The sequence below is a fragment of the Anomaloglossus baeobatrachus genome, chromosome 4 (assembly GCF_048569485.1).
Source record: "Anomaloglossus baeobatrachus isolate aAnoBae1 chromosome 4, aAnoBae1.hap1, whole genome shotgun sequence".
Classification (NCBI taxonomy): Eukaryota; Metazoa; Chordata; class Amphibia; order Anura; family Aromobatidae; genus Anomaloglossus; species Anomaloglossus baeobatrachus.
In genome coordinates this window covers 38,516,008-38,531,230 of record NC_134356.1, presented here as the reverse complement: position 1 = coordinate 38,531,230, position 15,223 = coordinate 38,516,008, and the positions used below count along the sequence as shown (strand labels likewise).

Here is a 15,223-nt window from a genome sequence, read left to right as displayed (position 1 = left end):
GTCTAGAGTACTGCACCATCCTTTAATAGGGGAGGGTAGAAGAGCGGGTTAATAACTCTATCCATACTCCCTTCCTAAATTGTGAAAAAAGTAGGGACAAAGGACAGGGTAATAATGCAAAGCAGCCTAAAGACACGCTTCAGAAGATCCTTTTAGCCACATCCAGTGATTTATATGTCACGGGTGGGCTGGATTGAAGGGGGGACCTGAACTGGCTCTTATACTGGGATCCAGTGCTAACCCTTATCCCAGAGGTACAGTTAACGGTAGTGAGGTCTGGACCCCCTGCAAGTCCCTGTCTTTTCACCAGTCCCTGACATAGGTTCCCTGTAAGCCTTGACCTGGGGAGGGCAGGACTCCTCGAAATAACCCCCCCTCTTAAAAGACACAGACTGGGTAAAACAGGAACTCACTCACTCAAGGGCACAAGAGGAGATATAATAAAAGGGAGGACGTAAGACACACGAAGAAACAGTTCCACATCACACAAGGAGCAGATGGTAGGTCACTAAAAGAGGATCGCTAAGGACACTGGCATTTTGCAAGAGTACGAGCAGATGCTATCTTCGGGGATCTCCTTACAAACTCCCCAGCCTTAGGGTGGTTTCACACATCCGGCATTTTGCCGGTTTGCCGGACGTCGGCTGAGTTGTTTCCAGTGCTCCCAGCTGTGCAGGAGTTAATCCTTTTGCATTTGACCGAAGCTTGCCGCAATGCCATTGTACTGTATTACACTGTACTGGAGTGTGACAGATGCGGCAAACCGGCGAAATGCCGGATGTGTGACACCCCCCTTAAATAGGGAGAGACCAGCGGTGGATGGTAATCAGCAACCTGACAAGTTGCACACTTCTCCAAAAGAAATAACTCCTGCACGGCTGGGAGCAGTGGAAACAACTCAGCCGACGTCCGGCAAAGCTGAGCAGCCTGCCGGACTCTGTAATGGCAACAGGGTCCGACGCCGTTGCTGTAGTCCATGAATGCGTATCTGGACAGCACATGACACCAGATCTCTGGAACCACATGCTGGATTTAAAAAAAACAAACCCTGAATAAGTAGGAGAACGAGGAATAAAATAAAAGCCAAAACCGGACACTTTTGACCTGGTGATAGATCCTCTTTAACAGATTGCAAATTAAGGGGTCGTCATAATGATTAGATCTTGATTAGGGTCTGAAGGCCTCTAACTATTTTGTGGAGCATTTCCCTGTGAAAAAAATGGGCATTATGTATATAAAAAAACATGGGTATAGTAAGAAATAAACATAATATTAAAAAAAAGGCTAAAAAGGCTTTTCTGATCGAAATCACACTCGAAAAATTGACTATAATTGGCCAGTAAGGACACATTATCTTTGATGGGTTCCATTCTAGAATCTTGGGGTTGAATATCTCTTCTTTTTATATCATTGTTTATTTTTGTGTCTTAACTTTTTTAGGGGGGAGGAGGAATAACCTCTTAGGCCTGTTTCTGCCGGCATAACCGGGGCTTCTATAAATGTTTCTTGTTGTTTCCTCCCCGTGCACAAAGGGCAAAACTTTTAATAACGACATTCCCAGTTGCTTAGAGCCAAACCAGGGTGTTGCCAACTATGTGACACAAACGTTAAGACGCTTAATTTGCCGCTTTGTCAAATTGTGCATTGGATTCACATAAAACTGGGGGTCCTTTGAGGACAAGACTTTGATCGGCGTTAACCCTTTGCCTATCATCGGGACCCCGTCAACGCCACCTAGTGCGATACACACGTTGGTGGTCTTCAGAGCGGTTGCTTGGATGTGAAAAGCTGCGCGTCTTGTTAAATGTTGGCTTTAGTCAACATAACTTTACGGCTTCCATGACAGTAGTCCGCTGTCGGCGGGACGTTACCGATGGTGGAATGCTTCACATTCTTCCCTTTGAAAATTAGGAACCCTGGAAGATCTTTCCAACGAGATCTGACCATACAATATAGCTTTTAGCCCAAAACACGGTTGGAAATAGCCTAAGAAGTGTAATATCTATTTTCAAAAATTTTTGTTTTTGTAACATTTTTCATTTTTAATAATGCCGGCGTCACACGGTACGATATATCTGGCGATATGTCGTCGGGGTCACGTCGTTAGTGACTAACATCCGGCATCGTTAGACATATCGTAGCGTGTGACACCTCCGAACGACTGTGAACGAGCAAAAATACTCACCTTATCGTTGCTCGTTGACACATCGTTCATTTTCATAATCTCGGCCCTCCTTCTGTGCTCCGGTTGTTCATTGTTCCCGAGGCAGCACACATCGCTCCGTGTGACACCCCGGGAACGACGAACACAGCTTACCTGCGTCCCGCCGGCAATGCGGAAGGAAGGAAGTGGGTGGGATGTTATGTCCTGCTCATATCCGCCCCTCCGCTTCTATTGTCCGGCTGCCGTGTGACATTGCTGTGACGCCGAACGTCCCTCCCCCTTCAGGAAGAGGATGTTCGCCGCCCACAGCGACGTCGCCCGGGAGGTAAGTACGTGTGACAGGGGGTTAATGACTTTGTGCGCCACGGGCAATTAATTGCCCATGACGCACAAACGACGGGGGCGGGTGCGATCGCTTATGCGATCGCACGATTTATCGTCCCGTGTCACGCCCGCATAACACTTTTCTTTATTTTTATCCAGAATTTGTCTCAAAATCAGATTGACTAGCCTTGGACAGAAGCTTTATCTCTACACCGAGAGGTGACCTAACAGCTTCATTCTAAAGGTACGTTCACACTGAGTCTGGTAGTTTGGAGCAGAAAATGAATGGAAAACTCTCCAAAATCGTACTCAAAACTGAGTTTCCGCTCCAAAAACTCAGCAAAAAGACTATGTCCATGTGATGATATTGTGGGTTGTGTATCATTTTGTGTAGGTTCGTATTTTAGGCGTGGTGCTCTGTCCATTCTATGTATTATTTGTCCTGTCTGCAGGTTAATAACCCCCTGCAATGCTTCTGTCCCTATCTGTAGGGGAAGGGGGCCTGGAATCCACAAAAATTCTCTGCTTACCTGGGGGACTATTCAGTCTGGCTGAAGTAGGAAGATTTATCCTCTGTGGGAGAAGCTGTGGCTACAGGCAGCACCCTGGAGAGCCGTTGAGAAACCCCGATTTGCCTGGAAAAGGACTGCTAGAGGATTGTGACTGATCCTGAGGGCATTTATCCCTTACTGGACTATATCCGTATTCCTGGACTATTTTACCCTCTGTGTGGTGGATTATTTTATGGATTTCATGGAATAAATGTTCTTTGGATTACTCATCTCTTGCTCTGTTGATTGTGTGATATCGGAGAAGGACCCTGTGACAGTCCACACTTAGTTTTTTAGGAGATTTTAGAGCAGAAACGGAGCATAACTGCTCCAAAGCCACCTCAAAAACTCCCCAAATAAATCAGCAAAAAGACACCATGTGCACATAGTCACTGAGGGTTTTTTTTGTAGAAACTTTCTAAAATCCTCCTCAAAACCTCCTTAAAAACTCTAGGAAAAACACTTCCAATTATTTTCAATGGCAAATGCACCTTTCTGTTCATATGAGTTTTTTTAAAGTTTGTTTTTTCTTAAAAGCTTTTTCTTCCTTGAAGAAACATTTAAAGAACTCCTGAAGGGTAATGGGGAGGAAGTTAATGTCTCCTATTTGGAGTGGATCATGAAGGAAACCTCTAAAAACTAGGCACTGTCCAATCAAAAGGCGAAAAAAAAACCTCTTTAAGAAACAAAGTTCTTCCAAAACTATTAAAATCAGCTTCAGGAAAAAAAAAACTATCCCAAAATAGGAGTATTTCCTTAAAGGCGGTCGTCCACTAGTTTAACACTTATGGCCTAGCCTTAGGATTGGTCATCAATGTCTGATTGGCTGGGTCCGACACGTGGCACCCCCGCCAATCAGCTGTTTTCAGTGCCGGTGGCGGCAGCAAATGCTCAGTTCCAGAGCTGCCCAGTCTTCCAATAGCGGCCGCGGCCGGGAACTGCACATCCACCTCCCATTCTAATCAATAAGGGGATGTCCAGTACCCTGCTGCAGCCGCTATCAGAAGACGGAGCAGCTCCGGAACTGAGCATTTCCGGCTTGCGGCACCGAGAATAGTTGATCGGCAGGGGCGCTGGGTGTGAGATCCCGGCTGATCAGACATTGATGACCTTTCCTAAGGACAGGCCATCAATGTGAAAATGGTGGTCAACCCTTTTAAGCAAAATGTAAACATTGGGGTAAACTCACAGCCAATTTCCTCTAAGAAATATCAGACCATCTAAGAAGCCTAAAAGTCATACAAAATTATACGACCAACCGTAATTCATCCAAAATTCTAAAAGTCATCATCGGTTTTCACCTCACGCCACTTCTTACTTATGTTTTACAAGAAAATTATCCAGATTCCATAGATATTATTGTGATTTAGTTATTAATCTCATGATTCTCTAATATCATGAGGCCCAGTCAGGTTAACGATAAGCTACAGTCATATATGTAACGTCTATACCGGTGTCCCGGCGCTGTCCTACCCCCCTCAGTGACATCGGTGAGGTGTCTGCTCCATCCTCGGTTCATGCTGCCGTCTCCTGGGGCCTGCATACACCTTACAGGCCTCCTAGGAATGCCGGTAGGGTGTGTGCTGCCACACCCCTTTTCTTAAAGGGTCAGCGCGTCTTGACCCGGAAGTGCCTCTCGGGTCAGCTGACAGTTTTCAGGTATTTAACACTAGAACTACTGAGGTAGTCATTTTGACTACTTTGCACTATGTATTTCTATATAGCTGTCACGAGTCCAGTAGTTCTAATGTTCAGGCATCTTCCCCTTAAGGGAGGTGCCTAGGCAATGTTGATAGTTCTCAAGTCCCATTGTGCTGCTGTTGTGCTGAGTTCTGCTGCTGACACTTATCTATATTTCAGTGCTGTGACAGTTTGCTGAGCAGCTGGCACCACTACCATCAATGACAGCAGCTACCATGATATCCGCCTCTGCAAGTATCCACGCCGGTCACTGCTCCATCTATCAAGGATAGCTCCATGACTCTACCTGGTGTTCCTGTCATTACTATCAGAGACTGCCAGGGAACTGCAGATCCTCTGGGGCTGCCCTATGCCAGCAACTTACAATCTCCAGTGGCAGTAGTGAAGACTCAGCGGCTGGCTAAGTTTGCTTCCCCAGTCAAGTGAACGGTACCTTCAATTTAGTGGACCCACTAATACAGTGCTCGCCCCGCAAGCATAACAATGTAGATCAACGCCCAATGTGAGCAACTTGATTGAGAGCCGAAGATGTACAGTTAGGTCCAGAAATATTTGGACAGTGACACAATTTTGGCGAGTTGGGCTCTGCATGCCACCACATTGGATTTGAAATGAAATCTCCACAACAGAATTCAAGTGCAGATTGTAACGTTTAATTTGAAGGTTTGAACAAAAATATCTGATAGAAATTGTAGGAATTGTCACATTTCTTTACAAACACTCCACATTTTAGGAGGTCAAAAGTAATTGGACAAATAAACCAAACCCAAACAAAATATTTTTATTTTCAATATTTTGTTGCGAATCCTTTGGAGGCAATCACTGCCTTAAGTCTGGAACCCATGGACATCACCAAACGCTGGGTTTCCTCCTTCTTAATGCTTTGCCAGGCCTTTACAGCCGCAGCCTTCAGGTCTTGCTTGTTTGTGGGTCTTTCCGTCTTAAGTCTGGATTTGAGCAAGTGAAATGCATGCTCAATTGGGTTAAGATCTGGTGATTGACTTGGCCATTGCAGAATGATCCACTTTTTTGCACTCATGAACTCCTGGGTAGCTTTGGCTGTATGCTTGGGGTCATTGTCCATCTGTACTATGAAGCGCGGTCCCATCAACTTTGCAGCATTTGGCTGAATCTGGGCTGAAAGTATATGCCGGTACACTTCAGAATTCATCCGGCTACTCTTGTCTGCTGTTATGTCATCAATAAACACAAGTGACCCAGTGCCATTGAAAGCCATGCATGCCCATGCCATCACGTTGCCTCCACCATGTTTTACAGAGGATGTGGTGTGCCTTGGATCATGTGCCGTTCCCTTTCTTCTCCAAACTTTTTTCTTCTTTTTTCTTCCCATTAGTCTGGTACAGGTGGATCTTTGTCTCATCTGTCCATAGAATACTTTTCCAGAACTGAGATGGCTTCATGAGGTGTTTTTCAGCAAATGTAACTCTGGCCTGTCTATTTTTGGAATTGATGAATGGTTTGTATCTAGATGTGAACCCTTTGTATTTACTTTCATGGAGTCTTCTCTTTACTGTTGACTTAGACACAGATACACCTACTTCACTGAGAGTGTTCTGGACTTCAGTTGATGTTGTGAACGAGTTCTTCTTCACCAAAGAAAGTATGCGGCGATCATCCACCACTGTTGTCATCCATGGACGCCCAGGCCTTTTTGAGTTCCCAAGCTCACCAGTCAATTCCTTTTTTCTCAGAATGTACCCGACTGTTGATTTTGCTACTCCAAGCATGTCTGCTATCTCTCTGATGGATTTTTTCTTTTTTTTCAGCCTCAGGATGTCCAGCTTCACCTTAATTGAGAGTTCCTTAGACCGCATGTTGTCTGGTCACAGCAACAGCTTCCAAATGCAAAACCACACACCTGTAATCAACCCCAGACCTTTTAACTACTTCATTGATTACAGGTTAACGAGGGAGACGCCTTCAGAGTTAATTGCAGCCCTTAGAGTCCCTTGTCCAATTACTTTTGGTCCCTTGAAAAAGAGGAGGCTATGCATTACAGAGCTATGATTCCTAAACCCTTTCTCCGATTTGGATGTGAAAACTCTCATATTGCAGCTGGGAGTGTGCACTTTCAGCCCATATTATATATATAATTGTATTTCTGAACATGTTTTTGTAAACAGCTAAAATAACAAAACTTGTGTCACTGTCCAAATATTTCTGGACCTAACTGTAAAAGGCACAGGAGAGGCTTTGGGCTGTGCTAGGCGCAGCAGCATGCGTGTCACAGGCAGTGTGCAAATTCTAGTTCACTGCATGGAAAGGCAGAGAGGGGTGGTTGGAAACATCCTTTTGGTATAAAAAGGCAATGGAAAGAAGCCAGGAGGCGATCCATACGCACAAGGATTACAGAGAAACCAAAGTTTCCCTTTAAAGCGGACCAATCATCAGCATTTCCTATATATGTGTCGCGGGCGGGGAGGGGACGCTGCGCTCACCCACTGCTCGGGTCCGGCTGCTGCTCGGTGGTGGCTCGAGCGGTGGGCCGGATCCTGGGGACTCGAGCAGCGCTCCTCGCCCGTGAGTGAAAAGGGTGATAGTTTTGGGGGTTTATTGTCCGTGACGCCACCCACGGTTGTGGTGAGGTTGTGACACCACCGCTGCTCTGGACGGGGATCCCGGGAGCGATGACAGGGAGCAGCTTGGATGTTGTTTTTCCCCTCCGTGGGTAGGGGGTTGGTTGTCCCGGGGCCCGGTGAAGGGAGGGATGGCAGGCGGGTTACAGGGCCTGATGAGGTGCAGGGTCGCTGGGGCAGCGCGGTGCCGCACGGCACAGTGGTACTCACTCAGCCAATGATGAACACAAAGTCTCCGGTAAAACAAACGGCTGGATGGACGGGTCCAACAGACGGCTGTGGTGTTTTTCCCCTGACCCCAGGTTGGTAGTGTGAGTCCTTTCCTTCACCTTCGTGTACGCTCCTCCTGCACTCCGGTTTCCAGCTGGCTCCCCGGTTCGGTACCGGTGGGCCACCGCCCAGCCCCGGCTACCTACGGTTCCACCAAGACTGTCTTCCCGGCTCCCGCAGACGGCCACTACCGTCTGCCTGACTCTCTACACGAGGACCCTAGGCTCCAACCTAGGCCCCAGTCTGCGTCTGCCTCTCTGCAGACCTCCTCTCTCTTCCTCTGCCTGGACTTCACTGCGTTGTTTCCTGCCTCAGACCAGCTAGACTCCTGGGTGGGCGTCTCCATCTGCCTGACTCCGCCCACCTGGTGTGTCTGTCTGAACCCGAGGGAGGAAATCAGGTCTCACTGGGGATGTCTGCTGTGAACTGCTGGGGGTGGGGGGGTGTTGTTACAGTACCTGTGACGACCTGGCTTTGTCCAGGGCGCCACATATGCTATACTGGCACTATCAGGCTGATTCTATACATACCTTTAGTTGTCAGCTCGGAGGTATAGGTTTTGAAACACAAGCAAGTAAAGTTTGTAAAATGAGCAGCTTTTTGAATGACAGCAGCTGAGGAGCAGATAATATCTGCGGCGGTATTCATAGTTATCCCCTCCCCCGTTATTTATGCTAATTTTATTATAGAATCGTTTTACTTTGTGACTAGAAGGACCTGTGCTGATGTCATACACATGGGACCAGAAGGGGCGGGGCCTAAGACAACAGAAAAATGTTGCTTCCTGGTATCAGCTATGTTGGCTGAGGCCCCGCCCCTTCTGGTCACATGGGTATGACATAAGCACAGGTCCTTCTAGTCACAAAGTAAAACAATTCTATAATAAAATGATATAACCAGATTAGCTTAGGGGTCTAGGACAGTAAATATAACAAAAATATCCCAATAAATATAATAAATTATATTAAATATTGTGGTATTTTTGTTATATTTTCTATAATAAAATGAGCATAAATAACAGGGGGAGGGGATAACTATGATACCCCAGCTATCAGCTGCTGTCAGTCAAAAAGCTGCTGATTTTACAAACTTTACTTGCTTGTGTTTCAAAACCTATACATCCGAGCTGACAACTAAAGGTATGTATAGAATCAGCCTGATAGTGCCAGTATAGCACTGGCTTTAGATTATACAGTGTGTCCATACATATCCTGTCCACCACCATTACCTTGAGAACGCCGGTAGCTATAGGCATAGAAGTGGTGTCTAGGTATAGTAAAGTAGCAATGCGCTATGCAATGAAACCACCTATAGCGCCACCTGGTGGAAAATAACGGAGTTAGCATTTTTATCTTGAAAACGGAACGAGATAAGAGAAAAAAAGTGAATTACAAAGTTGTAGGGCGTCATCAATTCAATACAAATCGACACCTTGCATACGCATGGCTTCTTTACTATACCTAGACACCACTTCTATGCCTATAGCTGCCGCCGTTCTCAAGTTAATGGCGGTGGACAGGATATGGGTGGACACACTGTATGAGAAAATCCTGGTGATTGGTCCTCTGTAAGTTTAAAGTTTTAATGACAGCTTTATAGTATGCACCTTAATTTCTCCAGAAATGCTACCTTTGCCCTCTCAAATAAGACTCTCGAAAAAAAAATACCGTCGATGTTTCTCCTTAGCAACATCTCCAAGACATATGTAGAGAGTGCAGTAAACTGCTGCAATCTTGAAAGCATTATCCATGTGAAGATAAAACTATTTCAAGTATTTCCCTTCCTCTTTTATGCCAGTTATAGTCCATGCGGCATTATCGCTGGCGAGATATTGCGGTCAATAAAGGTGTTTTTGCTTTCATCCCCTGCCAGGCCATTGTAAAGCGCGGGCGTGTTGTGATAAGATTTTATAAGTCTTGAAGTTATAGACTTGGTGTAAAGGCTAGTTTTTGATCTTGTTACAGTAATTGCACAGAACTTGGCTGCGGAAAGAAAAAAAACATGACACCCCCCCAGTGACCGGCATCTGTAATATCACCGGCGAGCGTCTTAAAGGGATATTCCAGAGAGATATGAGAATTCTCCTTCAAGGTCAGATCCTCTTCCCTATCAATAGGGGGCAGTATTTTATTAATATTGCTGTAGTTTTTTACCAGCAAAATCGACTTTACCGGTGACAAACCAAAAACATGTGACTTCCCGAATCACAGCTTATTCAATGTGTAAATAGAAGAGGATTACATCTCTGGCGCCATCTATTGGTTGAACAATCCTAAGAGCCAATATTGACCCTTTTAGGAGCCTTGTCAAGGTAAAAAGCAAAATCGGAAAACTCAATTTGCCGAAACGTGTTTCGGGGTGTTGCCACTCCTCAGTACAAAGCAGGATATCATGATTATTGATTGGTTCTGACGGGGTTAAGTAAAGTGGGAGGGGTCTGTTTGGTCGTGCCTCGTTATTGTGGTGTGGACTCCTCCGGGACGCCGCCAGTAATAGTTCCTGCTCTGCACTGGTTCCTGTGAGTTAGCTCTGATCTAGCCCGCTACCCAGCTTACCTCTCCCTGATCTCCGTTCCCCCCATACTGTCTGTCCACCCTGTCTACCTGACCCTGGTCCCGTCCCATGTCTCTGCCTCCACCTCCACCTTTGTACTTACTTGCTCTCCCGGCCTCTGATCTTGGTAGTGTCCCATGACTACGACTCTGCTCCTCCTGAGCTCCTTACGTGACTTCTTGGCTTCTGACCGCCTTGCTTCCATTTGACTTTGGCTTGCTCACTCCCCTGTATTGACGTGACATCCCGGTTTGACTACTCTTACCCTTGCGCTAGCGACCTCTGGTGGGCATTTGTATTACTGCACTTATCCAGCGCCGCTCCAGTCCCCCGCCAGAGTCTGATGCTTTCTCTTGCTGGATATGCGATTACAGCAGCCAGTGACTGACTGCAGCGGTTGCATGTCACATGGAAGTGGAAACAGAGACAATCTGGGGATCAGCAAACGCTAGAACAGGAGCAGCATGGGATCTGTACAGTCTGAAACGCTGATCTTGTGTTATATACTGTATATAGAAGTGATATTGGTCAGTGTACAGGAAGGGGGAGGAGGGGAGCTGTAATATAATAATAATATAATAATATTTTTTATTATTATTATTATTATATTGAATCACAGGATGAGGAGGTGAGCTGTGATATCACCTATTGTGAATGGTGGATCGCTGTGTTATCTACTGTATATAGAGGTGTTACCTGTCATTGTACAGGAGGGGAAGGAGGTGAGCTGTGATATATTATGAATGTTGGATCCTGTGTTATCTACTGTATATGGAAGTGTTACCTGTCATTGTTCAGGAGGGGGAGGAGGTGAGCTGTGATATATTATGAATGTTGGATCCTGTGTTATCTACTGTATATGGAAGTGTTACCTGTCATTGTTCAGGAGGGGGAGGAGGTGAGCTGTGATATCACCTATTGTGAACGGGGGATCTTGTGTTATCTACTTTATATAGAGGTATTACCTGTGATTGTACAGGAGGTGAGACATAGCACCATCATGTGGGCTGTCCCATATCGTTTAAAGGCAGAGTACTCAAGCAGGGTTTACACGCGATCTTGCTAGCGAGATCGCAAGCAAGCATACCCGCCCCCGTCGGTTGTGCAACACTGGCAAATCGCTGCCCGTGCCGCACAACCTCGCTTACCCCCGTCACACGGACTTACCTGCCCTGCGACGTCGCTCTGGCCGGCGATCCGCCTCCTTTCTAAAGGGGCGGTTCATGCGGCGTCACAGCGACGTCACACGGCAGCCGTCCAATAGAAGCGGAGGGGCGGAGATGAGCGGGACGTAACATCCCGCCCACCTCCTTCCTTCCGCATAGCCGGTGGAGGCAAGTAAGGAGATGTTCCTCGCTCCTGCGGCTTCACACACAGCGATGTCTGGTGCCGCAGGAACGAGGAACAACATCGCTAACATCCTGAAAACGATTTTTTTTTTCAGGACGACCTCTCCGCGGAAAACGATTTTTACCGCTTTTGCGATCGTTTAAGGTCGCTCGTACATGTCACACGCTGTGATATCGTTAATGACGCCGGATGTGCGTCACAAACTCCGTGACCCCAACGATAATTCATTAACGATATTGCAGCGTGTAAAGCCCCCTTTAGTGTAGGTAAACATTTGATTTTGCAGAAAGTAATACAAATTCCTTAAAACATTCTCTCTCTCATTATTCTGTCATTCGGCAAATATAAATAATTTTGGTTCCTAATTGACCTAAAACGGGAGAGGTTTATTCTAATATATCAGATAGTGAGGAAAACCTGCAGATGTGTCTGTATAGAGAGCGGAGGGAAAAACCTGCAGATGTGTCTGTATAGAGGAGGGAAAAACCTGCAGATGTGTCTGTATAGAGAGTGGAGGGAAAACCTGCAGATGTGTCTGTATAGAGAGTGGAGGCAAAAGCCTGCAGATGTGTCTGTATAGAGAGTGGAGGGAAAACCTGCAGATGTGTCTGTATAGAGAGTGGAGGGAAAAGCCTGCAGATGTGTCTGTATAGAGAGTGGAGGGAAAAGCCTGCAGATGTGTCTGTATAGAGAGTGTAGGGAAAAACCTGCAGATGTCTGTATAGAGAGCAGAGGGAAAACCTGCAGATGTGTCTGTATAGAGAGCGGAGGGAAAAACCTGCAGATGTCTGTATAGAGAGCAGAGGGAAAACCTGCAGATGTGTCTGTATAGAGAGTGGAGGGAAAACCTGCAGATGTGTCTGTATAGAGAGTGGAGGGAAAAGCCTGCAGATGTGTCTGTATAGAGAGTGTAGGGAAAAGCCTGCAGATGTGTCTGTATAGAGAGTGTAGGGAAAAACCTGCAGATGTCTGTATAGAGAGCAGAGGGAAAACCTGCAGATGTGTCTGTATAGAGAGTGGAGGGAAAACCTGCGGATGTCTTTGTATAGAGAGGGAGGGAAAAACCTGCAGACGTGTCTGTATAGAGAGGGAGGGAAAACCGGCAGATGTCTCTGTATAGAGAGGGAGGGAAAAACCTGCAGACGTGTCTGTATTGAGAGCAGAGGGAAAAACCTGCAGACGTGTCTGTATAGAGAGCAGAGGGAAAAAACTGCAGATGTGTCTGTATAGAGAGTGGAGGGAAAACCTGCAGATGTCTCTGTATAGAGAGGGAGGGAAAAACCTGCAGACGGGTCTGTATAGAGAGCGGAGGGAAAAACCTGCAGATATGTCTGTATAGAGAGTGGAGGGAAAAACCTGCAGACGTGTCTGTATAGAGAGCAGAGGGAAAACCCTGCAGATGTGTCTGTATAGAGAGTGGAGGGAAAAACCTGCACATGTGTTTGTATAGAGAGCAGAGGGAAAAACCTGCAGATATGGCTGCATAGACAGTGGAGGGAAAAACCGGCAGATGTGTCTGTATAGAGAGGGAGGGAAAAACCTGCAGACGTGTCTGTATAGAGAGCAGAGGGAAAAACCTGCAGATATGGCTGTATAGACAGTGGAGGGAAAAACCGGCAGATGTGTCTGTATAGAGAGGGAGGGAAAAACCTGCAGATGTGTTTGTGTAGAGAGCAGAGGGAAACTTCTGGTTTCAAGTATAAATGAACAGTGCATATAGAAAGGAGAGAGGGAAGATCTACTCCTTATCATGCCAGGTGAGAGAGGACACCCAATGAGCAGTTCAACACAAAGGGAAAATAAGGGAAGATGTACAACGGAAGGCCCCAGCGGTTGGGAGAGGGAAGCGGGGTCACCTCCTAACTCTCACCTGAGTCTGATCTCTGCACCCCCTAATATCCCTGGATGGGTCCTTTCCCCCATGTGCCCTCACTTGCCTAGGCTCTCGCTGGCCCTGAACTCACCCTGACTAGGATGTAGGCCAGTGAGACACAAGTCTTGCTACTCCAATAAAAGAACATAGGGAAGGTAATACAAAAGGGTGGAGGGGGGGATACAAGAAATAGCACTCCTCGGCTTCCACAGTAGGAAACTTCACAGCTGCATTGGAAACAAACACCTCAGCTTCTCCAGAGCCAGGCTCCTACAAAGTGGTCAGTATACAAGATCTATAACCAGCATGGAGTGAAGCCAGGAGGGGGTAAATGTAGCGAAGTGATGAGAAGATGCTGCAGCTGTGATTAAGGCTACAAGTAATCTCAGCCACACCCCTTTAGCATCAAATGAAAGTAAATCCACTCCAAAACAAGATAATAGTCAAGTGGACCCCACAGAGGATCTGCAATCAATTAAGCATTGAGACCCCTTAATCCCTGATTTCCTAGAGATAACATGCAGACATGACACACTCATAACCCTTTACTGAAAGCAGCACGTCCACATGTCTAGCTAGTGCAGAGAGGACAACACCACCACGCATAGGCGGTCTCATTGCCCACACAGGAGATTATACTCACTATCAAGCAATGGCGTATCTACATAGTTGCCAGCATTATTTGGGACGCTGAAAGCGTGCCCCCCTACACCACCCTTACTGGGAATTTTCCCTATCATAAAGATCACGGTCATAGGTGGGACTGTGACCAGGCCTGTGAAAAAGGGGTGAGTGGCTCGGGGGTCAGTACTTTTCAACTGGAGGTGTGTAGTGCACTGTGGGGGCAGACCGCAGCAGAATAATGGGGGCTCCAGGTGGGAGGCAACAATATTAATGTGTGGGGGCCAGAATTGGGGGGACATTATTAAAACTTGGAAGCCACATAAGTGGCATATTAATGGGGGCTAGAATTGGGGGGCATTATTTCATTATGGGGGCATTATTAATTTATAGGGGCCCCATAGGGTGTTATTATTTATTTATGTAGCCACATAGGGGGACATTATTAATTAATGGGGCCAGAATTGGTGGATATATTTACTATATGTGGACCTTGAAGGGGGACATTATCTATATATATAATTGCCTTATTCTGTCTGTCTGTCTGTCTGTCATGCTCCAAAATTGTGTCACCGTGACAGTGTCACCGTGACATGTCCTTACGGTGACACAAAGCTGATTGGCCGCTGGGCTCGCCATGGCCCCGCCCCCCCACACCGATTGGCCGCTCGCCCAGGCTGCGCCCCCACACGGATTGGCCAGCCGCTCGCCCAGGCTCCGCCCCCCCCACAGATTGGCCTCTCGCCCCGACACCCTGCAGGCATTGGCAATTCCGCCACGCCCCGCCCCCGTCACGCAATGCACGTTAGCTCTGGCCCCACCCCCTCCCTCCTCCCGCGCATTTCTCGAACTGACACCGCTGTCACGGAGGTGAGTACGGTACTCCCTGCCCACCCCCCCCCCCCCCCCGCCCCCGCTCGCACAGGACTGGTGTGGATACGTTGCTAACCATGCTCGCATGGTTACAAGCGCTGTCACGGAGGTGAGTACTGTACTCCCTCCCCCCCCCCCCCCCCCCCCGGCCCCCGCTCGCACGGCAGTGGTGGGAGTGGTGTGGATACGTTCGTATCAAGCCCATCAAGGTCCTGCTGCGCCAGAAGATCCACACACAAACATACACACACATCAGATCACACTCACACTCACTCTTACACACACCTCACACATACCTCACACACACCTCACATCGCATCCACATACTCACAACATCCTGGGATAT

At 47.1% G+C, this 15,223-nt stretch overlaps 1 protein-coding gene across 3 annotated transcripts in view; it reads left to right on the top strand.

Annotated features, from left to right (window-relative positions):
- The window catches only part of CCND2 (cyclin D2), a 379,364-nt gene extending 376,148 nt beyond the window's left edge, over positions 1-3,216 (top strand). For all 3 annotated transcript variants that reach the window (XR_012752995.1, XM_075344258.1, XM_075344257.1), the window contains 2 exons: positions 2,648-2,732; positions 2,980-3,216. Coding sequence is in view for 2 of the 3 variants with exons in the window: in XM_075344258.1 (XP_075200373.1) it covers positions 2,648-2,711 (64 nt within the window). In the remaining variant the exon portion in view is untranslated. The remainder of the gene's footprint in view (positions 1-2,647; positions 2,733-2,979) is intronic.
- Positions 3,217-15,223: the final 12,007 nt, after the last annotated feature.